This window comes from Nerophis ophidion, linkage group LG19 (assembly GCF_033978795.1).
Source record: "Nerophis ophidion isolate RoL-2023_Sa linkage group LG19, RoL_Noph_v1.0, whole genome shotgun sequence".
NCBI lineage: Eukaryota > Metazoa > Chordata > Actinopteri > Syngnathiformes > Syngnathidae > Nerophis > Nerophis ophidion.
Genome location: NC_084629.1, coordinates 28177481 through 28202614, shown reverse-complemented (window position 1 = coordinate 28202614; position 25134 = coordinate 28177481). Strand labels below are relative to the sequence as shown.

The following is a 25134-nucleotide window of genomic DNA, read 5'->3' as shown; positions in this document are numbered from 1 at the left end:
TTGTGTTAGTTTTGAAAAAAAAAAAAAAAAAAAAGGTAGCACAGTGTGTGAATGTGAGTGTGAATGTTGTCTGTCTATCTGTGTTGGCCCTGCAATGAGGTAGCGACTTGTCCAGGGTGTACCCCGCCTTCCGCCCGATTGTAGCTGAGATAGGCGCTAGCGCCCCCCGCGACCCCGAAAGGGAATAAGCGGTAGAAAATGGATGGATGGATGGATGGATGTACAAATACAGGTTTTAACCCTTTCATTGCATTTTCTCCCAAAGGAAATCCATCCAAAGTTGATCAAACTTGTTAAATTTTTGGCTCTCTCTATAGCATGTTAGAAGTAAACTTAAACCATAACCAAATGGACTATGATTGTGAAAGAGATTGACGCAAAAGTGCCCCTCTGTGTGTGTCCTCCCACTCTTCCATGGACAGAGGGGAGCGGGGCTCCAGTTGCTTACAACACGGAATAAACAAAGTCTTCGTTGGAGGAACTGGTCAGGAAAACACAATGTTTTTTTCACCACCATGACATTTGAAACAAACTGCACTGCGCTCTACTAACTACAAGGGTTAGGTTAGTTAGTTTCAGTTTATTTTAAACATGCAATACAATTACAACAGAGGGCATATAGAACAACAAATCAATGATTGAAATAACAAACTTGCCATCCAAACAATACCACGCTTGTTGACAAGAACTTACAGCCCTGGAAGCACATTCAATCTATTTATTAAGCAGAGGTAACACAAACCAGTGAAGAATTCTAAAGCGCTACAGTCAGAGCCGACAAACTTCTGCTGCTGGCCTGCTAAGCTAACAAAAACAGCTGAAGCATGCATGGGCTGGCTGACGTCACATGTCACCAGGCAACAGGCACCACCCTTTTAAAGACACACACACAGACGCACACAAAAACTTAACTAAACAGCATTGTGCCATATATTTGAAGTTGTTTTAAGTAAAGCGTCAGTTACTTTACTTAGTAATGTACTATATTTATTAAAGAATAATTATGTTAGTAATTCAATAACATTTTTGGTAAATTAAGAAGTAACTTTAATTAAATACTTTTAAAAGTAATTCTAAGAACACCGCCTGTCACACAGCATCATAAATCCCTTGGCAGGTTGGTGTTCCTAGTTAACATGTTTGTGTGCATGTCCTACAATAACAATGTTTAACTATAAAAACACCATTGTTAGATGTCAACTATTTTCATGCTGCTGCTGACGTTTAAACAAAACCTCTTAAACCGGGGCACTTTTTTTACATTTTGTTTTTCTTTTGATTTTGTTATTAATAGTGATATACAAGTTTTTTTAAAATAAGATTGGAAAGTCTTTTCTTATATAATCTTAAAGGGTTTTTCGTTTTTCTTATTTCAAAAGACCTTTTAAATTTGGGATCTATTATGCAAAACCTTCTTTTCTTACTTGTCGGTACCTGTTTTTGTGTTTTTGTGATCCACATAAGGCTGGAAAATTTAAAATCCAGGCATGGTGGAGATATTTAGTTAGGTCAACGGATATTTCCATTCATGAGTTAGTGTATGGGTCAAACTATATTGGTATATGAGTTTTTATCCATATCGCCCGGCCCTACATCTGTGTTAGCAACAGTACTGGCACCGTTTTGGGATGTTCTCTGTTTTTAATTGAGCGTTGCAGTAGGTCTTATGATGGCATTGTGTTTATAAGTATGAGGGTACATCTGTATCTTGTTTGAGTGTTGATAATGAAATTGTGATATTTGAGACTAATATTTTTCCGTGCTATAAACATTTTTTCCTGAGGGAACTCTCCTGAAGAAATCAATAAAGTACTATTTATGTATCTATCCATCTATTTTTCTGTGCAACTATTTTTTTTTTCATTTAGTAGAAGCAAGTGAAAGAGCCCTGGGTTCTGGGATTCTTTGTTGCCAAATGTATTCTGTTAATTCACAGTACCATCGGTGCTACATCCAACACAACACTACTCAGTTTTGTTCATACAGTTAATAATCACATCATCTGGAGGGTTTAGATGTAATACCTGGAACGCTTCCCGCGGCTTCAACTGTATAACACGGGCCATGCAGGCCAACAGACACGAGGCTTTATGCAGACTGATGGCTTCTTCCTCCCGCGCCGTCTGTTCACTCAGACTGCCAAAGAGGACAAATGCTCTTTCTGCCTCCGCACGAGACAAGCGCGGCGGATGTCGGATGATGCCTGCCGGAGGATTGGGCCGTGTTCTGCCAAGTAAAACCTGTGACACTCACCTAATTCTCTCTTCTATCTCGATCACCTACACTCATCAGACACTCACATTTCATCCGCCTCCACAAGGTAATAGCATCAAATACCATGGCTGCTTGAAAAAGACTGCCTTTATAAATCCTTCTCGGGTATAATCAATGTGGGCAGATGGGTAAATGTTCTGAAATCCTGTTTCCACACTATTGGGGTATCAGGCAAAAATAATGCTGATACAGCAGAGATCAGCATGTACAGTATGTACCATACATAATATAATTATAGCTGGGGAATTTATTTACCTGAAATGCAAAGAAGGGGTGTCCCGATTTGATATTGATATTGGATATCCGTCAGATATCGGCCAAAATTGGATTATATGGGCTTGCATCCCAGATATAACTGCTCTGATACAAGCAACCCTGCAGCGTGTTTCCTTGTTACCGGATACATTTACTCCAATCTTGTCTACTATTTTAGTTTTGTCATTTACAAAAATGTAAACGCGGTAGGCCCTAGGCTACTCGGAGCTGGGAGCTACACAACAGCCAAGCAGACAAACGCACACAAGCTAGACATACAGAGTGTAATAAATGTCCTAAACTGAACATTATAGATATTTGTTAATACAAACATTTATCAAATAATTATAGTTCCATATTGCTTACACATACAAAGTGTCCAATGCAGAAGTGTATTAGAAAGTGTCCTGTAACAAACACACCCGCATCATTTAACTTACTGCGACATGAGCTTATGTTGATCAATTATTGAGGCGACTGGGTGTTTCCAAAAATCAAATACCACTCCACGTCAACTTAAAGACAGCATAAGTCCACGATAGACTGTTAATAATAAAAAGGTCAATGTTTTTTCATGGCAACTGCTCTGAGTATTTTCACTTGATCAAATCGTTTTTAACATTCCGCACTACAAAATAATAAAAATATTTATGGTTAATGCTCAAATCAAAATCGGTATTGGCTAATACTCAAGGCTTCAATATCGGTATCTTACCGGAAGTGAAACGTTGTATCAAGACACCCCATACCATTGATGTAACACGGAGGTGTTATTTGGTAGCAGGCGATAGTTTGAGAGGGTGTTATTTCCCCAATTTTATATGTAACTTTAATTTTTTACTTTAAAAATTATTTGGAGTGCATGAGACAGTGGATAGGAAATGTTGGGCCAGCATTGAGGTAAATAAATGTGCTCTACAGCCATAATTGATAATGCCAAAGTTGTTTTTTATTTTTTATTTCTCGCAAATTAAGGACCACAGTGGTTATTTGCTTTTTGTGAACCACACCACTTCAACAAAAGCAAACTCTGTGGTTATCCATCCATCCATCCATTTTCTACCGCTTATTCCCTTTCGGGGTCGTGAAGGGCGCTGGCGCCTATCTCAGCTACAAACGGGCGGAAGACGGGGTACACCCTGGACAAGTCGCCACCTCATCGCAGGGCCAACACAGATAGGCAGACAACAGTCACACTCACATTCACACACTAGGGCAAATTTTAGTGTTGCCAATCAACCTATCCCCAGGTGCATGTCTTTGGAAGTGGGAGGAAGCCGGAGTACCTGGAGGGAACCCATGGATTCACGGGGAGAACATGCAAACTCCACACAGAAAGATCCTCAGCCGGGAATTGAACCCAGGACTGCAGGACCTTCGTATTGTGAGGCAGACGCACTAACCCCTCTTCCACTGTGAGATTAATTGAAACATTTAAAATTACACGATTATGGCATTCATCTACTTCTGAAAAATTAGATTTTCTGAAGTTGTGGTATTATTTGTCCACACAAAAAAGGAGTCTCGACATGGAATTTTGGCTAAAAATATTATTTTAAATCTTTTAAAAAATGCATATTGCTGAACACATCTTACATTATTTTATTACTTCCGAATGACGTCTCGACAAGGAAGGACACTGCTGTTTCCCTTCGCCGTAAGCCTGATCCAAACGGTTGAGCTTTGGAGATAAACTGAACACAGCTTGCAGCTGGACCTCTGTTGATAGCGGCTGGGGGCAAAAAGGCCGGCCTCCCGCTGTGAGAGACTGCCAATAGAGTGCATGGCGTCAACAATGCAGGTCCACAGTCGCGCAGACACACACATTCACACACACACACACACGCACACACACACACACGCACACACACACACACACACACACACACACACACACACATACGTGTTTGGGTGACATATGAGGACTTATGACAAAAACGTGACATATGGGGACATGCCTTTCCAATGGTCCTGCAGGCCTGGGAATCAGACGGTTAGTGAACCAGAATTTTAGACACACAGTGGTCTATTGAGATTTTTGCAACTCTTTTGTTTTTTTCTGAACCTGATTTTTATGGTACATATGAGGACTTGTCAGGTTTAGGTGACAAATGAAGACCAGAGTGTTTAAGATTTCAAGTTTATGTGACATATGACGACCATGACGTCACAGAGTGTTTAAGATTTCAGGTTCATGTGACATATGACAACCATGACGTCACAGAGTGTTTAAGATTTCAAGTTCATGTGACATATGATGACCATGACGTCACAGAGTGTTTAAGATTTCAAGTTTGTGAAATATGACAACCATGACATCACAGAGTGTTAAAGATTTCAGGTTCATGTGACATATGAGGCTAATGACATCAGAGACTTAACAAAACCACCTGAGTTGGTTTAGTTGATGTGTTGTCATTTAAAAAAAAAAATCCCAATCCCATGCTACTGTAATCTAAAACCAAGAAGAGTTTAAAAGAAACATGGGTAAAAATGTAATTGTCGACTAAGTGTAACTGAATTGTTTTTGTGGATTTTGTCGCTAAGAATTATCTGGAATAAATACAAAACGCTTGCTGTTTATTTTGCTTTTTTAATTGCTGGTAACATACTCAAACTAACACAGAAGAAGTGGGAAAACATTTTTTTTCTCTTTTTTTAATATAATTCTGTTATGGATGTAGTACTTGATGGCAAGCCAATCTCTGTCCTGTAGAGCTACTAGTTCTTTATGGAGGCAGGCTTCACAATCTTTTTTACCTGGTACTTTGTTGCCAGTTACAAAATGCAACATGTGTCATTCAACTGCTTCCACTTCTTCCCCTTTGCAGCTGTCATAAAGGAGACAAAATACAATTTCTTACTGAAGGAATAATGACTATAACACAGTGAAAAGGGGCAAAACGTAATATAATATTCTAGTAAATGATATGGATTATTTATTTACCCCGCTTTGGAGTGGACCAAGTGGAAGAAGCTTGAGACATACCCACTTCGAGCGATTTGTCCTGCTGTCAATCTGAAAGGAAGAATTAGAAAACTGTAAAAGTAAACATTTAACATATTGTGCTTTGTGAAGCAGCGGAGTATATGTGTTGTCTGTCTATTTATGAATAATGCAGACCAGGAGTGTTGGCTGAGTTCTTAACGTTTACTTTCAGAGCGTGCATATCACAACATACAAGATGCCGTCATGGCGACACAACCTATCCCGGGCTACCGCGCATGCTCGTCACTCCTGTTGCATGCTGGGTAGGGTAGTTTTTTTTCCCCCTGGCTCATAACATTACAATATAGTACCATGTATATGCGTTCAGTTTATCAAAGCACCAAGCAAACAGATATGGTCATAATTATTTTAAGTGCACTACGCAGAATAAACACAACATTATTAATATTGCTACTACGGATAATTTGATCCAAAATTCCCTAAAACAGCCCACTACCTATAATATAGGTTTTTTAAACATAAGATCCCTGATAAAAAAAATGTTTCTGCTGTTACCTCAGAAATTGCCTGTTCAGATGTTATGATTGTGGCTCAGAGATTTGTATGTAGATTATATTTATTTTCCATAACAAACAGGATAACTTAAATACCCTGGCAGTGGTAGTAATAAGCTTAAATGTTTGTATTTACATTTTTTGAGTTGATTTTCATAAAATTTGCTATTTAACTGCTACTGTTTAACAAGGACTGATTTAAATTGTGTTTGCACAAAAAATGTTTTGGCGCTTTTGTTCATGTGGAAGAATATTCCAATAAAGGTGCACTACACACTACTTTTGAATTCATTATTGGGCTTTGCGTATACAATGCATTTAATCGCGATTAATAAGAGAAATAGTGTGATTAACTTCGATTAAAAATTTTAATCATTGCCCAGCCCTAATATATATACAAACCCCGTTTCCATAAAAGTTGGGAAATTGTGTTAGATGTAAATATAAACTGAATACAATGATTTGCAAATCCTTTTCAACCCATATTCAATTGAAAGCATTACAAAGACAACATATTTGATGTTCAAACTCAAACTTTTTTTTTTGCAAATAATAATTAACTTTGAATTTCATGGCTGCAACACGTGCCAAAGTAGTTGGGAAAGGGCATGTTCACCACTGTGTTACATCACCTTTTCTTTTAACAACACTCAATAAACGTTTGGGAACTGAGGAAACTAATTGTTGAAGCTTTGAAAGTGGAATTCTTTACCATTCTTGCTTGATGTACAGCTTAAGTTGTCGTGTTTTACGCTTCATAATGCGCTACACATTTTCGATGGGAGACATGTCTGGACTGCAGGCGGGCCAGGAAAGTACCCGCACTCTTTTACTACGAAGACACGCTGTTGTAACACGTGGCTTGGCATTGTTTTGCTGAAATAAGCAGGGGCGTCCATGATAATGTTGCTTGGATGACAACATATGTTGCTCCAAAACCTGTATGGACCATTCAGCATTAATGGTGCCTTCTGAGATGTGTAAGTTACCCATGCTTTGGGCACTAATACACCCCCATACCATCACACATGCTGGCTTTTGAACTTTGCGCCGGATGGTTATTTTCCTCTTTGTTCCGGAGAACACCACGTCCACAATTTCCATATATAATTTGAAATGTGGACTCGTCAGACCACAGAACACTTTTCCACTTTGCATCAGTCCATCTTAGATGAGTTCGGGCCCAGCGAAGCCCGCGGCGTTCCTCTGTGTTGTTGATAAATGGCATTTGCTTTGCATAGTAGAGTTTTAACTTGCATTTACAGATGTAGCGACCAACTGTAGTAACTGACAGTGGTTTTCTGAAGTATTTCTGAGCCCATGTGGTGATATCTTTTATACACTGATGTCGGTTTTTAATGCAGTACATCGCTTACGTGCAGTGATTTCTCCAGATTCTCTGAACCTTTTGATAATTTTACGGACCGTAGATGGTAAAATCCCTAAATTCTTTGCAAAAAAAATGTTTAGCAGTTTTAACATCAAATATGTTGTCTTTGTAGCATATTCAACAGAATTGGGGTTGAAAATTCTTTGCAAATCATTGTATCCTGTTTATATGTACATCTAACACAATTTCCCAACTCATATGGAAACGGGGTTTGAATGTATTTATATATATATAGCCTATTATTTGCGCACTATTTACAAGTTATGTACCAAAAACACGACCACCGAAAAAATACTTTGATCAATGAAAACAGCGCTGCAGAAACCGGCTGTAAACAAGAGGCACTGCATTTTCTGAATTGAAACACTAATTTTAAAGCTTTGACATTAACATTTTAACACACACTACTCTGGTTCAGAAAATATGAGGACCTTATATGAAACACACCTAGGTCTTTCTTGGTTCAAACAATATGAGGACATGACGAGTGCTCACAAGTAGAATTTATGTTGTTGACTTGTAACATCTCCTGTTTTGCTAAACATGAGTTCCAAACTCCCCACTGACTAACATGGATGTACCCTTACGAAAATGTTGTCATATAAACTGATCTGTGAGAGATTAAAATTAATAAATGTCTTTCAAAATATAGGTTGGGTCAAATTTAGAGCAGATATAGTAAAAATAGACATGTAATAACCTGTTGGAGGGATGAAGTCGGTTTATGGCTGTCATCTGAATCTAGAGAATGTTGAGATAGAACCTCAACAGTTGGTTTCTGCAACAAAACAAAAATATAATGTCATAACTAATTAATTATAACATTCTCACCACTTTTTGTTGATAAAAATCTGAGCATACAATGCCAGATAAAGGGTAAAGATTATTACAGAGTTTCAGCTCTTAGACAATTCATTAAGAATGTAACACACACAAAAATCTGGTTCAGAAAATATGAGGACCTGAATTGAGACACTCATTTTAAAGCTTTGACATTAACATTGTAACACACATTTTCTGGTTCAGAAAATATGAGGACCTTATATGAAACACACCTAAGTGTTTCTTGCTTCAAACAATATAAGGACATGACGAGTGCTCACATGTAGAATTTATGTTGTTGACTTGTAACATCTCCTGTTTTGCTAAACATGAGTTCTAAACTTTCTACTGACTAACATGGATGTACCCTTGCGAAAAAGTTGTCATATAAACTGATCTGTGAGAGATTAAAATAAATAAATGTCTTTCAAAATATAGGTTGGGTCAAATTTAGAGCAGATATAGTAAAAATAGACATGTAATAACCTGTTGGAGGGATGAAGTCAGTTAATGGCTCACATCTGAATCTGGAGAATGTTGAGATGGAACCTCAACAGTTGGTTTCTGCAACAAAACACAAAAATATAATGTCAGAACTAATTAATTATAACATTATCAGCACTTTTTGTTGATAAAACTCTGAGCATACAATGCCAGATAAATAGAAAATATTATTACAGAGTTTCAGCTCTTAGACAATTAATTAAGAATATAAAACACACTAAAATCTGGTTCAGAAAATATGAGGACCTGAATTGAGACACTCATTTTAAAGCTTGGACATTAACATTGTAACACACACTAATCTGGTTTAGAAAATATGAGGACCTTATATGAAACACACCTAAGTCTTTCTTGGATCAAACAATATAAGGACATGACGAGTGGTCACATGTAGAATGTATGTTGTTGACTTGTAACATCTCCTGTTTTGCTAAACATGAGTTCCAAACTCCTTACTGACTAACATGGATGTACCCTTACGAAAATGTTGTCATATAAACTGATCTGTGAGAGATTAAAATTAATAAATGTCTTTCAAAATATAGGTTGGGTCACATTTAGAGCAGATATAGTAAAAATAGACTTGTAATAACCTGTTGGAGGGATGAAGTCGGTTTATCGCTCACATCTGAATCTGGAGAATGTTGAGATAGAACCCCAACAGTTGGTGTCTGCAACAAAACACAAAAATATAATGTCAGAACTAATTAATTATAACATTAACAACCACTTTTGGTTGATAATATTCTGAGCATATAATTCTACATGAACAGTAAAGATTATTATAGCGTTTTAGCTCTTAGGCTATTATTTAAGAAAGTAACATTCACTAAAATGTGGTTCAGAAAATATGAGGACCTGGATTGAAACACTCATTTTAAAGCTTTGAATTAAACATTGTAACACACACTAATGTGGTTCAGAAAAATATGAGGACCTTATATGAAACACACTGAAGTCTTTTTTAGTTCAAACAATATGAGTACATGACAAGTGATCACATATAGAATTCATGTTGCTGACCTGTAACATCTCCTGTTTTGCTAAACATGAGTTGTAAATTCCACAGACTAACATGGAAGTACGCTTAAAACATTTTTGTCATATAAACTGATCTGTGAGAGGTTAAAAGGATTAAATGTCTTTTGAAGTATAGGTTGTGTCAAGATTTTAGCAGATATAGGGCAGCACGGTGGGACACGGCTTAGTGCATGTGCGTCACAAATCGAAGGTCCTGAGTAGTCCTGAGTTAAATCCTGGGCTCGTGATCTTTCTGTGTGGAGTTTGCATGTTCTCCCCGTGACTGCGTGGGTTCCCTCCGGGTACTCCGGCTTCATCTTACCTCCAAAGACATGCACCTGGGGATAGGTTGATTGGCAACACTAAATTGACCCTAGTGTGTGAATGTGAGTGTGAATGTTGTCTGTCTATCTGTGTTGGCCCTGCGATGAGGTGGCGACTTGTCCAGGGTGTACTCCGCCTTCCGCCCGAATACAGCTCAGATAGGCTCAAGCACACCCCGCCAACCCAAAAAAGGGACAGGTAGTAGAAAATGGATGGATGGATGGATAGTAAAATAGTCAAGTAATAACCTGTTGGAGGGTTGAAGTCGGTTTATCGCTCACATGAATCTGGAGAATGTTGAGATAGAACATCAACAGTTGGTGTCTGCAACAAAACACATAAAAATAATGTTAGAACTTATTAATTATAACATTATCAGCACTTTTTGTTGTTAACATTATGAGCATATAATGCCAGATAAATAGTAAAGATATTTATAGAGGGTTTCTGTCTCTTGTCCCGCTCATGTCTTGAGATGAACTTCCCTCGGTACTCGACCACAAAAGAACCTTTTTAAATTGATGCAAGAGCAAATACACCATATCCTGATAAAACAGTTTATCAATTAACAATGTTTGGAATATCTGTTTTAAAAAGGAATAATAATAGTCGTTACTTGACTAAAAATTCAATTACAAACAGAATTACTCTTTCATAAATGTAAATAATTATTAAATTAAGTACAAACCCCGTTTCCATATGAGTTGGGAAATTGTGTTAGATGTAAATATAAACAGAATACAATGATTTGCAAATCATTTTCAACCCATATTCAGTTGAATATGCTAAAAAGACAACATATTTGATGTTCAAACTGATAAACATTTTTTTGGTGCAAATAATCATTAACTTTAGAATTTGATGCCAGCAACACGCAACAAACAAGTTGGGAAAGGTGGCAATAAATACTGATAAAGTTAAGAAATGCTCATCAAACACTTATTTGGGACATCCCACAGGTGTGAAGGCTAATTTGGAACAGGTGGGTGCCATGATTGGCTATAAAAACAGCTTCCCAAAAAATGCTCAGTCTTTCACAGGAAAGGATGGGGCGAGGTACACCCCTTTGTCCACAACTGCGTGAGCAAATAGTCAAACAGTTTAAGAACAACCTTTCTCAAAGTGCAATTGCAAGAAATTTAGGGATTTCAACATCTACGCTCCATGATATCATCAAAAGGTTCAGAGAATCTGGAGAAATCACTCCACGTAAGCGGCATGTCTGGAAACTAACATTGAATAACCGTGACCTTCCATCCCTCAGACGGCACTGTATCAAAAACCGACATCAATCTCTAAAGGATATCACCACATGAGTTCAGGAACACTTCAGAAAACCACTGTCACTAAATACAGTTTGTTGCTATATCTGTAAGTGCAAGTTAAAGATCTATTATGCAAAGCGAAAGCCATTTATCAACAACATCCAGAAACGCCGCCGGCTTCTCTGGGCCCGAGATCATCTAAGATGGACTGATGCAAATTGGAAAAGTGTTCTGTGGTCTGACGAGTCCACATTTCAAATTGTTTACGGAAATATTCAACATGGTGTCATCCGGATCAAAGGGGAAGCGAACCATCCAGACTGTTATCGACGCAAAGTTGAAAAGCCAGCATCTGTGATGGTATGGGGATGCATTAGTGCCCAAGGCATGGGTAACTTACACATCTGTAAGTTACCCATCTGTTTGGAACAACATTTGCTGCCATTTAAGCGCCGACTTTTTCATGTACGCCCCGGCTTATTTCAGCAAGACAATGCCAAGCCACATTCAGCACATGTTCAGCTTCATAAAAAACGAGTGCAGGTACTTTCCTGGCCGGCCTGCAGTCCTATCAAAAATGTGTGGTGCATTATGAAGCGTAAAATACGACAGAGGAGACCCCGGACTGTTGAACGACTGAAGCTCTACATAAAACAAAAATGGGAAAGAATTCCACCTTCCAAGCTTCAACAATTAGTTTCCTCAGTTCCCAAACGGTTATTGAGTGTTGTTGAAAGAAAAGGTGATGTAACACAGTGGTGAACATGCCCTCTCCCAACTACTTTGGCACGTATTGCAGCCATGAAATTCTAAGTTAATTATTATTTGTAAAAAAAATTATTCCGTTTGGACTTGTCCAGGGTGTACCCCGCCTTCCGCCCGATTGTAGCTGAGATAGGCGCCAGTGCCCCCCGTGACCCCACAAGGGAATAAGAGGTGGATGGATGGATGGATTTACATCTAACACAATTTCCCGACTCATATGGAAACGGGGTTTGTAATTAATGTGTTACTTGAAAAAAAAAAGTTTTAAATATCTAGCATATGCAGTTGAGAGACATTTCATGAGAGCAGAGTGTGTGTGTGCCTTTAAAAAGCTGTGCCTTTTGCCAAGTGACGTGGGACTTCAGCGCCCAGACATAGCAGAATAGTTCAGCTGTATTTTTTAGCTTAGCAGTGGCAGTTAAGATAGTTCTGTTGAATGTTTTTGTTCGCGTGTGGATGAGGCCTCTTTCTATTTGATATCGTGTTCGTAATTACTTCTGGGGGTTGCTTTCATTAGTAAAAAGATATTACCTGCACTAACCCTTTTGTGCTTCTAACGCTGTCTTGTTGACATACAATCACATCAAAAGTAGCATGCCAGATTACATAAAACGCATCGTAACAGCGTTGTAGCGTACATAAAAGTTATTAGATTACTCGTTACCGGTAAAAGTAACAGCATTAGTAACATCGTTTTCATATACCGCTGTTATACCATCCATCCATCCATCCATCATCTTCCGCTTTTCCGAGGTGGGGTCGCGGTGGCAGCAGCCTAAGCAGGGAAGCCCAGACTTCCCTCTCCCCAGCCACTTCGTCTAGCTCTTCCCGGGGGATCCCGAGGCGTTCCCAGGCCAGCCGGGAGACATAGTCTTCCCAACGTGTCCTGGGTCTTCCCCGTGGCCTCCTACCAGTTGGACGTGCCCTAAACACCTCCCTAGGGAGGCGTTCGGGTGGCATCCTGACCAGATGCCCGAACCACCTCATCTGGCTCCTCTCCATGTGAAGGAGCAGCGGCTTTACTTTGAGTTCCTCCCGGATGGCAGAGCTTCTCACCCTATCTCTAAAGGAGAGCCCCGCCACACGGCGGAGGAAACTAATTTCGGCCGCTTGTACCCGTGTTCTTGTCCTTTCGGTCATAACCCAAAACTCATGACCATAGGTGAGGATGGGAACGTAGATCGACCGGTAAATTGAGAGCTTTGCCTTCCAGCTCAGGTCCTTTTTCACCACAACGGAATGATACAACGTCCGCATTACTGAAGACGCCGCACCGATCCGCCTGTCGATCTCACGATCCACTCTTCCCCCACTCGTGAACAAGACTCCAAGGGGCCATAGAGGTCGGGTGCGTTGTGAACTGGGCGGCAGCCGAAGGCAGAGCACTTGGCGGTCCGATCCTCGGCTACAGAAGCTAGCTCTTGGGACGTGGAACGCTGTTATTCCAAAAACTTCTAATTAAAGCCATATAATACAACCTCTATTAGACTGTAAGAAAATGATCCAAATGAGATGTTGATACAGTTACCATCACGGTGGCAGAGGGGTTAGTGCGTCTGCCTCACAATACGAAGTTCCTGCAGTCCTGGGTTCAAATCCAGGCTCGGGATCTTTCTGTGTGGAGTTTGCATGTTCTCCCCGTGAATGCATGGGTTCCCTCCGGGTACTCCGGCTTCCTCCCACCTCCAAAGACATGCACCTGGGGATAGGTTGATTGGCAACACTAAATTGACCCTAGTGTGTGAATGTGAGTGTGAATGTTGTCTGTCTATCTGTGTTGGCCCTGCGATGAGGTGGCGACTTGTCCAGGGTGTACCCTGCCTTCCGCCCGATTGTAGCTGAGATTGGCGCCAGCGCCCCCCGCGACCCCGAAAGGGAATAAGCGGTAGAAAATGGATGGATGGATGATACATAACAAGACATACCTTTCCAATCATTGATCCACTGGGCCTTAAAACAAGACTTGTCACATCCAGATCAAATAAACTCGGTGGCTTCAGCCTCAGGATTACGTCTCGCTCTTCTTTTGGACACGATGTCTATATCATGTGTTGATGCGCCTAACAAATCCACACATAAAAATGAAAAAAGTCAGTGACACAGAAATAAAACAAAGAACTAAACCCTTCAAAAACTGTTAAATTTAGGCTCAATGCAGACATGAAGCTTCTCAAACAAAGTACTAATGTAACAATATCAGTAACATGCCAACTCCACAGGGCTTATCAGATTGAAATATTTGTATTTGAGAAAAAGTATAAACAATTTGAAGAACTCTAGTCTGTCTTGTTTAAAATTAAGAAAAGGTTTACTAGCATAGTGATCAAGGGTGATGGGTCAAATGGAGAGAATAATTTCACCACACCTTGTGTGTGACAATCACTGCTACTTATAATCTTCCATGCAACTTTAAAAAAAAAAAAGTTAAATGCCTTGGCCTTGGCCCAGAACTGAAATGCTTAATTTAACCTCATAAAATCAAATCTGATTGCAATTAATAACAACAAACATTTAACTGTTGTTTATAATGAACTATTTTCCTATGTTAAAAAACATTGGTCTATTTAATTACGTTAAACTCCATTTTATGCTCACCTGATTCAACCATGCTGCCGAAGACTGTCAAAGATGGTTTGTGGCCAAGATAGATGTCCCCCTCCGGTGATGCAGGTCCCGGAAGTGATGTTCACTGAGCGCTCTGTTGTGCTCAAAATCGTGTGTGAAGTTTTGTATTTCGATTATAAATGGTCCTTTTGGAAAACCCTTTTTATATATATATTCAATATTAAGTGTGATACGTGAGCTGTATAACTTCCATGATGAAAATAGTTAACTAGTGATTTAGCCCTCTGTTAGCATCCGACATCATCCACTGGCCAATCAGGCAGCGCCTAACTGAAAATTGGACCAATCAGACGCCGAGACTCTTCAGAGTGGGCGGAAGTAACCATCTTGAACACAATGTAAAGTGAATACCTCCAAAAACAATCGCCAATTGAATCCAAAATTTGTCCCAAAGATAAAAATACCTAAATCATGTGCTATTGTAACCATTTGAAAATATTAAATACTGTATGTAGTTTGAATTGCATTTGAATTATTGCCTTAGTCTCAATCAAGGTTTATGCAAAAACCTACATTTCAGGCACATTTAAATTAATTATTGTGCGGCATTGTATTTTAGTCAACATAATAGCAAAAAGCCCAATACAGTAAAATACTGAATCAAACCAATTAAATCATCACCATAATCCCTTTATTACTAACTGTCTAGCCCAAATCCTCTCCAGATAAACCAAATGAATAGATAAAACTAACATAAAAAAGGTTGAGATCATCAGATCAGTTGAACATGTGTTACTTGATTTAGAATTTAAAAGTATGTTAATTGCTGTAATGATGAGATGTTTTTCTAAATGTTGGAGTGTGTGAGTTTCTGACCCACATGACATATGAGGACATATGACATATGAGGACAAGTGTGTGTGTGTGTGTGTCATAATAGCAAAGATGGCCACTAGGGGCAAAATCGAAGGTGAGCAAAAAAATTAAACACACTTTCACACACTTTTTCTGAAAATTTGACAAATGAAGACTTCAGAGATTTTTGGTCTGGGAACATGCTGGGAGGGTCTAGAACACGATAGCATTGCGGGAAATATGGGGACATGGAAAATGTCCCCATATTTCAACAGGTCCTCATATGTAAGGTGAAATTTCATAAAAATGTCCCCATATGTCACTTTGACAAACGCACATGTACATACATATAGGGGGAAAAAAAAGCACATTTAAAAATGGAGGAACGTGAAGGGGAAATATGCAGTGTCTGTCCTCCTCCCTCCATCCCCATCATCACATAGAAGGAGGATTTAGATAGAGGGATAACCAGAGGGATAAACACGGCTGACTCCCCTCTGAGCCTTTTGCTCCATTAAATGTATCACCGGGGGCAGCCTGCTCTCATGGGAATTTAGTGGAAAAGCCTGTAAAAAGTGAAGCGCTATACGTTAGGTTCAAATACAAGGTTTTCTAGCAACGCGCTCGTCACTGCAACTGTGCAGATGCTTAAACCCCGGCGGCGAAACACTCCAAAACAATTCGATGACAGCGGGAAAAGAGACAAAAAGGGCTGGTGTGTGGCACATTTCAAAAAGGGTCTACAATTTGTGACAGCCTGAATGTAGTGTTATTTGGCCTCCAAAGGATAACCATAAAAAATTGACATTATACGTATGGATTGTGATCAGAATATTTGGAAAACAAGCTAGCATACATGTAATACAGACAACCTCACAGTTATATAATTATTTGACAAATGACCAATGACTTTTAGGCAATTACTTGGCAATTGCCTCTGCCCCTTTTTAAAAAAAAAATTATCATGATCAAATTTTGCAAACAAGTGCTTATCAGTCTCGAAATGTTTTTACCAGATAAAGTGGTGATTCACCTAAGCACCCTAAACTTACAGTGACGTTGTGAAGGGCAAATTGATAAAACAGTGCAACACAATAGTGCTACATTTTCACCCTTTTGTGCAGTGTTTCAGGAGTTAAAAGGTTAACTCAACCCAACACAGCTTCAAACCAGGTGCCAGCTTTATACCTAGCCTTCTTGCTATCAAAACTTGGACTGTGGTGCAGTTTCGTGTGTGAATTGTTTTCCCGAGATGCAAAAGAACTGGATTGAACATGGGGTGAAGGTAAATACATTATTTAATCTTTTACTCAAAAAGTACCAAACAAAAGGCGCGCAAAAGGCGGAGGCAAAAACAACTGAGGACATGAAACATGAACTAAACAACACACTAAACTGTGGCTTGAATAACAAAAAAAACCTACATGGCAAGACAAGAACAGCATGAATCAAGCATGAATAATGAGCATGAAAATCTTATTCGATGTCAGGAGTATCTATGACATGAAGTGAGCAGGAGTGATGACGCCAGGCTGACTGCCTGGCAACTACAAGCTTAAATAATAGAGTCTTGATTAACACAGGTGCGTGAGTCCAAACAAATGAGGCAGGTGAAACTAATGAGTTGACATGGTAACTAAAACAATGGAGCGTAAACAGAAACTAAAACGGTCCAAAAACCACGATAAACTGTTAATAATAATTGGGTCCACTCCCCTTTTCATTGGAAGGAATATGAGTCATTCTTCATCTACAATGGGAATATAGAATATATGTAGAATATATTTATATTATTCATATATTATATAATATATATATAAAATATATGTTATATATTATTTATTATTATTATTGTCTATTGTGAGTGAACTGTGGTGCTGAATTTCCCCCAGGGATCAATAAAGTACTTTCTATTCTATTCTAATCTAACAAGAAGACAACAGAATTATACAGTAAGTGATGTTTTATTTAGTTTATTAACTCTCATAAAGTTAGCATTAGTAGAAATATGTGGGCGGGGAAAGCGAACATTGTGATGAGTTTTTTAAATTAAAGCGTGTGCTTAAAATGATCAAAATACGTAAATATTTGATGTTATTAGAAATGTGCCTGTTACAACATTACATATCTACTTTACTTACAACATGTATATAACATCTTTATGGAGGTGTTTGGATGTTTTTATTAAAGGCTTTATATGCAGAATAGTGCTGCTACCGTAAGCTACCTTGTAAGCAGACCTTTGATCGCATTTATTTACAAGTTAGAATGATTTGAAAAAAAAAAAACATCTGTTGTCATGTCTTATTATTTTGCACTGAATTATTTTGCATACAATTTCATTGTACAAATGTACAATGACAATAAAGATATATTCTATTCTATTCTGTTCTTAATGTCATAACGTTTGTGAACGTAGGCCAAATTCACCAAAAAGTGCAGTTCCCCTAAATGTGCTATGATTAAAGAAAAAGTCACTAAAAGGATTGGAGAAGTCTCCAGAAACTTGAAAAATTCTCAACGTAGTACATTGTACAGTTGAAAAATTTAGAAAAATAATATGTTAAGTGAAGTGAATTATATTAATATAGCGCTTTTCTCTAGTGACTCAATATCTATGTTACAATCAAACCAGTGTGGGTGGCAGAGGTAGCAGGTGGGTAAAGTGTCTTGCCCAAAGACACAACGGCAGTGACTGGATGACAGACGTGGGAATCGAACCTGGAACCATCAAGTTGCTGGCACGGCCACTCTACCAACCGAGCTATAGCGCCCAATTGAGCTATACCTCTTAGATATAAGAAATATATATGTTAATAGTTATCAATAAGACTACGGATTAGTTTTTGACATTGTTTTAGCCTTTTTAAAATATATATTATTTCATCATTGCAGAATATGCAAATTGCATGGTGATGTCATATTGGCCACTCCCCCATTGCAACAAGTACGTTGGCAATCTAGGGGAAACCATGATATTCTAGTCTATGGTGGTGTTTTTTTTTTTTTTTTTTTGGTTTAAAAAAATACTGCACCTTTAGTTGCTTTACATTGAATGAAATAATAGGTTACATTCCCAAGAAGTCAGCCATCTGCTAACAATGTCATATTTTTGATGAATGAGGGATATCTGCTATTCCCCACAAACCTTCGCCAAGGGAGCTATGGCTTTGCTTTGTCACCCACAACAGAAGGCAGCAGACAGGTAGGAGAAGTGCTGGAGCCTCCAGAATGAAGGGCCATCTGCATGCAAGTGCACAGGGAGCGGGTGTGAGCTTCTGTTCTGCTCTGCTCTGCCTGGCTCCAGACTAAATTGGCCGTTAAATGATTTAGAATGGTTTCTATGTTGGCAGATGGGCACAACAGTACCTGCACCAGACTCTCTATTAAAGTACCCGACTACACGTGCGGACCTCTGATCTGCGTGTAAACATTGATTCCCCCATTCGTTCATATGTGAATGTGTGAGTTCTGAGGGCCGCAGCAGTTGGAGATAACACCTAATTGAATGGCCACCAGCTCTTTTTGGAGGCCGTGTCTTCTCCGGAGGGGGCGCCAAAGCCAAATAAGACAGAGCTACATGTTACTAAAGTAACTTCGATATTTCAAGAGTAAGCGTTGAAGCTCATTTCTGAGCCCACTACCACACATTTGCTTGCAGTATTAGCCTCAATGATATGCTGAGGTTAATGAAGTGTCCTGGTCTGCTAATTAGCCCCCAGCGCTCCATCTTTTCATAATTACGCCTGGCTTCCACAAGCAGTATACAATAATTGTGTAAACGTGCATGAACTCCAATTCAAAGTAGGAAAAGAATTCTTATTCTCATAATGGTCTTGTTCTAGTGCTTGAATGCTCATAACTTACAATACAAATATGCGTCAAGGTTGGTAGTTAGCAATAGAGATGGGTATTATAATGAAGATGACTGTTTAATAGCTTGTGTGACAGCACTTGCTGAATGATTGCATCTTGAAGTGAGTGAGGCAAAATGAAGTGAACTATTTAGCTGCTACCAGCAGAGGCGCTGTTGTTGCTATATTCACATAATGGTGTGTTCAGTATTTTTGGACATTGATATTCCGCTAAACACCGGCACTGAAGCGGGAGTTTAGAACATTTAGAGAGAAGTTTATAATTGATTTCTAATGCCCATCCTCAATAATGCTTAACTGATATGCTCAAAACATTAAAGGATTATAAAAGGTGACTCTATCTGGCCTGATTTTAGCTAAAAAAAACAAGTATTGGATTTTAAGGGGTTACATCAAAAAATGTACAGTACTTGTGCTAATTGCTGGACAGCCAGTTAATATCTAACTGTCCTCTAATCGCCACACATGGTTGGTCTTTTCTTGTATTTCAGTCAAGTCATTTACAAAACATAGTAGGCTATAGGCTACTAGGCTCTAGCAGCTACACAACAGCTTAGCACATAAGCTAGAAATAAGTCGGCATTCTATTGACAATACTGCAGTGTTAAACATCAGATTTTCCAATATAAATAAGTATTAAATAATTACACCTGCATATTACCAACAGGAACAACATTTCCAAGGCAAATACATAGCAGAAAATATCTAGTAACAAACGTGTCTGCATTTAACTTACTGGGGACTTTTGGAGAGGATGCAGACAGACTAAAAAAAGCAGGTTATAAAAGTGACTATTGAGCAAAATTTATGCAAAATGTATACCAAAACATGTCCAATACATATTATCTAACCACAATGAAGTGCTTTAAATACAGATTAAGATCATCCAAGGTTTCCTTTAACGAAATGAATTATTGTGGACAGTAGGTGTTGCTTAAAAAAAAAAAAATAAAAATAAAAAAATAAATTACCACCCCACTCCAACTTAAAGACAGCATAAGACCATTCCAGAGAGTTGATAATAAATAGTTCTAAATAAACTGGTTCTCAATTTATTTTCACCAAGTACCACCTCAGAAAACACTTGGCTCTCCAAGTACCACCATTGATTGACTGATTGATTGAAACTTTTATTAGTAGATTGCACAGTACAGTACATATTCCATACAATTGACCACTAAATGGTAACACCTGAATACGTTTTTCAACTTGTTTAAGTTCACGTAAATCAATTCATGGTAACCATAACTATCAACATTAAAATACAGTAGCGTACTCAGCCTAAATATTTGTTAAAAGCAAGTAGACTTAGTATCAACATCGATATCCCATATACAGTACATATAAACAGACTTCTTTGGCGTATCACAAGATGGAGCCCCACAGTTTGAGAATTACTGGGTTAGGGTTTTCCAAACCAATGTTCAGTTTGAATATGTTCACTTGTTTTCTAACATTCCACATCAAATAATAAAAGTATGTATGTATAATTTGTGCTGATATTATATCAGATCGATATTGGAATTGTATCGGAAGTGAAATAATTGCATCAGTACACCCTAATTATTATTAAAAAAAACAAAAATCATTTTGGTGCCAATCCGGAATAAAAGATGGCTTGTGTAATCAACAAAATGACAGAGGAGCAAATGAGTCCCAGTGTGATTAAGGGTGACAATGGTAAAACTAAATAATAACATCCTCAGTTGAGATATGGATAGATATTTGTTAAATCCGGGAGGAAAAAAAAACAGCAACCAACAAGATGTTACGCAGTAACAGTGTTATATAAATATGACTCAGACTGGGGTTTTTTTCAGTCTTGACTGTAATCAGCCAGGGAAAATGTATACTGGACAGTATCATTAAACCCCACTTTCAAAATCTGAAGAGCAGGAGGTGGTAAAAAGCACAGCGGATATTATTAAGACCACAAGGCCGGCCGTCAAGATTGCTCCTACTTTGATAGATCACAGGGCCTGTCAAGGTTTTCAATTCAACAGTGGCCATTCAGAGTTAAGGCCATATTGTGGTTTAATATATCGAACACAATAACCACTTCAAGAGCTGTACAAAGATAATATGACTATTTTAAGGTGTAGAAGGAATGCACTTCTTGGCAACAACCAGCAGATGCACACTTTTTTTGGAATTTTGCCTAATGTTCATAATTGTTATGAAAGACATGACGATGGATGTTTTTTTTATTTTCATTTTTTTGCATTCTAGATATTAAATAAATGCGATCAAAAGGACGCTTACAATGGCGCTAATGGGAGCTGCACAATTCTGCCTAAATAGCCCTTAAAAAACCTTTAAACACCTCTATTGAAGTTTTATATACAAACCCCGTTTCCATATGAGTTGGGAAATTGTGTTACATGTAAATATAAACGGAATACTATGATTTGCAAATCATTTTCCACCCATATTCAGTTGAATATGCTACAAAGACAACATATCTGATGTTCAAACTGACAAATATTTAGTTTTTTGCAAATAATCATTAACTTTCGAATTTGATGCCAGCGATACGTGACAAAGAAGTTGGGAAAGGTGGCAATAAATACTGATAAAGTTGAGGAATGCTTATCAAACACTTATATGGAACATCCCACAAGTGTGCAGGCTCACCGAGAACAGGTGGGTGCCATGATTGGGTATAAAAGCAGCTTCCATGAAATTCTAAGTAATTCACAAACAAGGATGGGGCGAGGGTCACCACTTTGTAAGCAAATTGTCAAACATCTTTTGAACAGCATTTCTCAATGAGCTATTGCAAAGAATTTAGGGATTTTACCATCTACAGTCCGAAAAATCATCAAAAGGTTCAGAGAATCTGGAGAAATCACTGCACATAAGCGATGATATCACAGACTTTTGATTCCTCAGGCGGTACTGCATCAAAAACAGACATCAGTGTGTAAAGGATATCACCACATGAGCCCTATAACACTTCATAAAACCACTGTCAGTAACTACAGTTGGTTGCTACATCTGTAAGTGCAAGTTAAAACTCTGCTATGCAAAGCAAAGCCCATTTATCAACAACACCAAGGAACGCCGCCGGCTTGGCTGGGCCCGAGCTCATCTAAGATGGACTGATTCAAAGTGGAAAAGTGCTCTGTGGTCTGACGAGTCCACATTTCAAATTATATTTGGAAACTGTGGACGCGGTGTCCTCTGGAACAAAGAGGAAAATAACCATTCGGACTGTTATGGGCGCAAAGTTCAAAAGCAAACATATGTGATGGTATGGGGGTGTATTAGTGTCTAAGGCATGGGTAACTTACACATCTGTGATGGCACCATTAATGCTGAATGGTCCATACAGGTTTTGGAGCAACATGTGTTGTCATCCAAGCAACGTTATCATGGATGCCCCTGCTTATTTCAGCAAGACAATGCCAAGCCACGTGTTACAACAGCGTGGTTTCGTAGTAAAAGAGTGCAGGTACTTTCCTGGCCCGCCTGGAAAATGTGTGGAGCATTATGAAGTGTAAAATACGACAGCGGAGACCCCGGACTGTTGAACGACTAAAACTCTACATAAAACAAGAATGAGAAATAATTCCAATTTCAAAGCTTCAACAATTAGTTTCCTCAGTTCCCAAACGTTTATTGAGTGTTGTTAAAAGAAAAGGTGATGTAACACAGTGGTGAACATGCCCTTTCCCAACTCCTTTGGCACATGTTGCAGCCATGAAATTGTAAGTTAATTATTACTTGCAAAAAAAAAAAAAGTTTATGAGTTTGAACATCAAATATCTTGTCTTTGTAGTGCATTCAACTGAATATGGGTTGAAAATGATTTGCAAATCATTGTATTCTGTTTATATTTAAATCTAACACAATTTCCCAACTCATATGGAAATGGTTTGTAATGTAGTAACGGGTACATTTCTAATAACATTTAATATTTACGTAGTTTGATCATTTTAAGGGGTGGCACCAAGCATCTTTTCGTATCGTTCTCGTCATTTGATGGCTACTTGTTGAATTAGCTCCAAAGACTTCTTCTGTCCAGGTGAGATGCATGATTTATGATCTACAATAAACTTCCAGGGAGCAAGGAAGAAAGAAAGCAGCACATAGGGACACAAGCTTGTAATCACGGCGTCGCTATAAATAGTTTGTCAGTGTTAGCGCTTATAATAAGAATATCACTAATACTTAGTCAATATTCAAGCCATGACATGTAAATGGAGTATTCTTGGCACTTTTTGAATGGAAATTTATCGGATTTTGTGGCCGAAATAGAGGGCCGCCCATTGGCTCCTGTAAGCGGAATTGTATCTACTTTTATATACAAGTTAGAATGCATTTAAAAAAAATAAATTCATCCTCAGGTCTTTCATAATGATTGTGAACAATAGGCAAAAAAAAAAGGGCAGTTCCCCTTTAAGACGCCAGGTGCATGCTCTACAAATGAAAATAACTGCCAGGGTCTCTAATTGGCACAGGGTCAAAAACCATTGGCATCAACAGCTGGCAACCTCCTGATATATGTTTCTTTTAAGGCTGGCACTCGCTACAATTGAAGCCTCATGAGTAGTCAGCATCAATCAATTTTATCTACCTCTGCATACACATTAAAATATTTGCACTACTAATCTGTATGATGTTGTAAACTCATGCGTGTCACACTTACAAATACTCAACTGTGCTTTAATTACTGGCTCATCAGTTTGTTTCTTAACTCTATTTCAACATTGGCTCAGCTGCTGTTGTGTTGTGCAATATGTATTTTAATACATTAGCATGTGGTTAAAAAAGAGCTACACTGACATTACCATTTTCTTATGCACTCTGAAACAATATTAAGAACAATATATGTATATAAAAAAACAACAAAAGCACAAAATTATAGTGACATGACGTCAACATTTCATCTATGCATGCGTGTGAGTGTACACAAACAGCATTGAAAACAATTGTGTGTAGCAGTTTTACCTGGAGGCAGGCGGGCGCTCGGCCATGTGGTTTGTTGACGTCCACTGCTACAAGCTGCCATCCCCCGGCAGCGTCTTCGTGGAACATCTGCGGCACAGGGACAACACATGAGAACCCCTCCGTATAAATAAATAAAAACACACAGCTTTACGGATAAAGAGCTAAAATTTCGACATTAATGCCATTTATCAAAATAATAGAGGACATTACTAATACAATGGATGAAAAAACAGTGTGCAGCTGCAGTGTTGAATGACCTAACAAAAGCATTTGATGCTATTATTCCTAATATCTTAATCAACAAGATACAACGGTACAACATCAGAGGGTTGGAGTTGCACTGAGTAAGAAGCTACTTAACCAACAGGGAGCAATACGCAAAGCGAACACACGTCTCTAGCTCTAAATACAGTATGTCTTGCGGAATACCCCAGAGAGCAATACTGAGACCAAAACTGTTTAATCTCTATATATACGACATATTTAAAGTCAAAAAGGACTTAAAATGACTATTATTTGCAGATTATACGACCACATTTTGCCCACCCGCCCACACACACACACACACACACACACACACACACACACACACACACTATTGTATTTGTTACCTTCTCGAGACCTCCAAAAAATGCCTCCCTCTTTAGTACCACCCTTTCTAAATATATAAAGATTTGTATTTACAACATAAATAACAGTGACGTGCGGTCAGGGGAGTCAATGCCTCACCTGTGACCATGCAAAGAAATAAAATATATAATGA

The 25134-nt window shown here is 38.5% G+C and overlaps 1 protein-coding gene and 2 long non-coding RNA genes across 7 annotated transcripts in view; all 3 read right to left on the bottom strand.

Annotated features, from left to right (window-relative positions):
* nalcn (sodium leak channel, non-selective) overlaps nt 1-25134 on the bottom strand; it is a 214852-nt gene that overhangs the window by 141044 nt on the left and 48674 nt on the right. For all 5 annotated transcript variants that reach the window (XM_061879749.1, XM_061879750.1, XM_061879751.1 and 2 more), the window contains exon 11: nt 24372-24458. In XM_061879749.1, coding sequence (XP_061735733.1) covers nt 24372-24458 — 87 coding nt within the window. The remainder of the gene's footprint in view (nt 1-24371; nt 24459-25134) is intronic.
* LOC133537781 (uncharacterized) lies at nt 4400-9423 on the bottom strand. Its single transcript, XR_009802838.1, has 5 exons — nt 9343-9423; nt 8732-8809; nt 8124-8201; nt 5477-5548; nt 4400-5360 (listed from the first exon to the last, which is right to left on the bottom strand). It is a non-coding gene; the product is annotated as an uncharacterized LOC133537781 (long non-coding RNA).
* Nucleotides 10342-15476, bottom strand: LOC133537780 (uncharacterized). The gene is made up of 3 exons (XR_009802837.1): nt 14719-15476; nt 14049-14183; nt 10342-10417 (listed from the first exon to the last, which is right to left on the bottom strand). It is a non-coding gene; the product is annotated as an uncharacterized LOC133537780 (long non-coding RNA).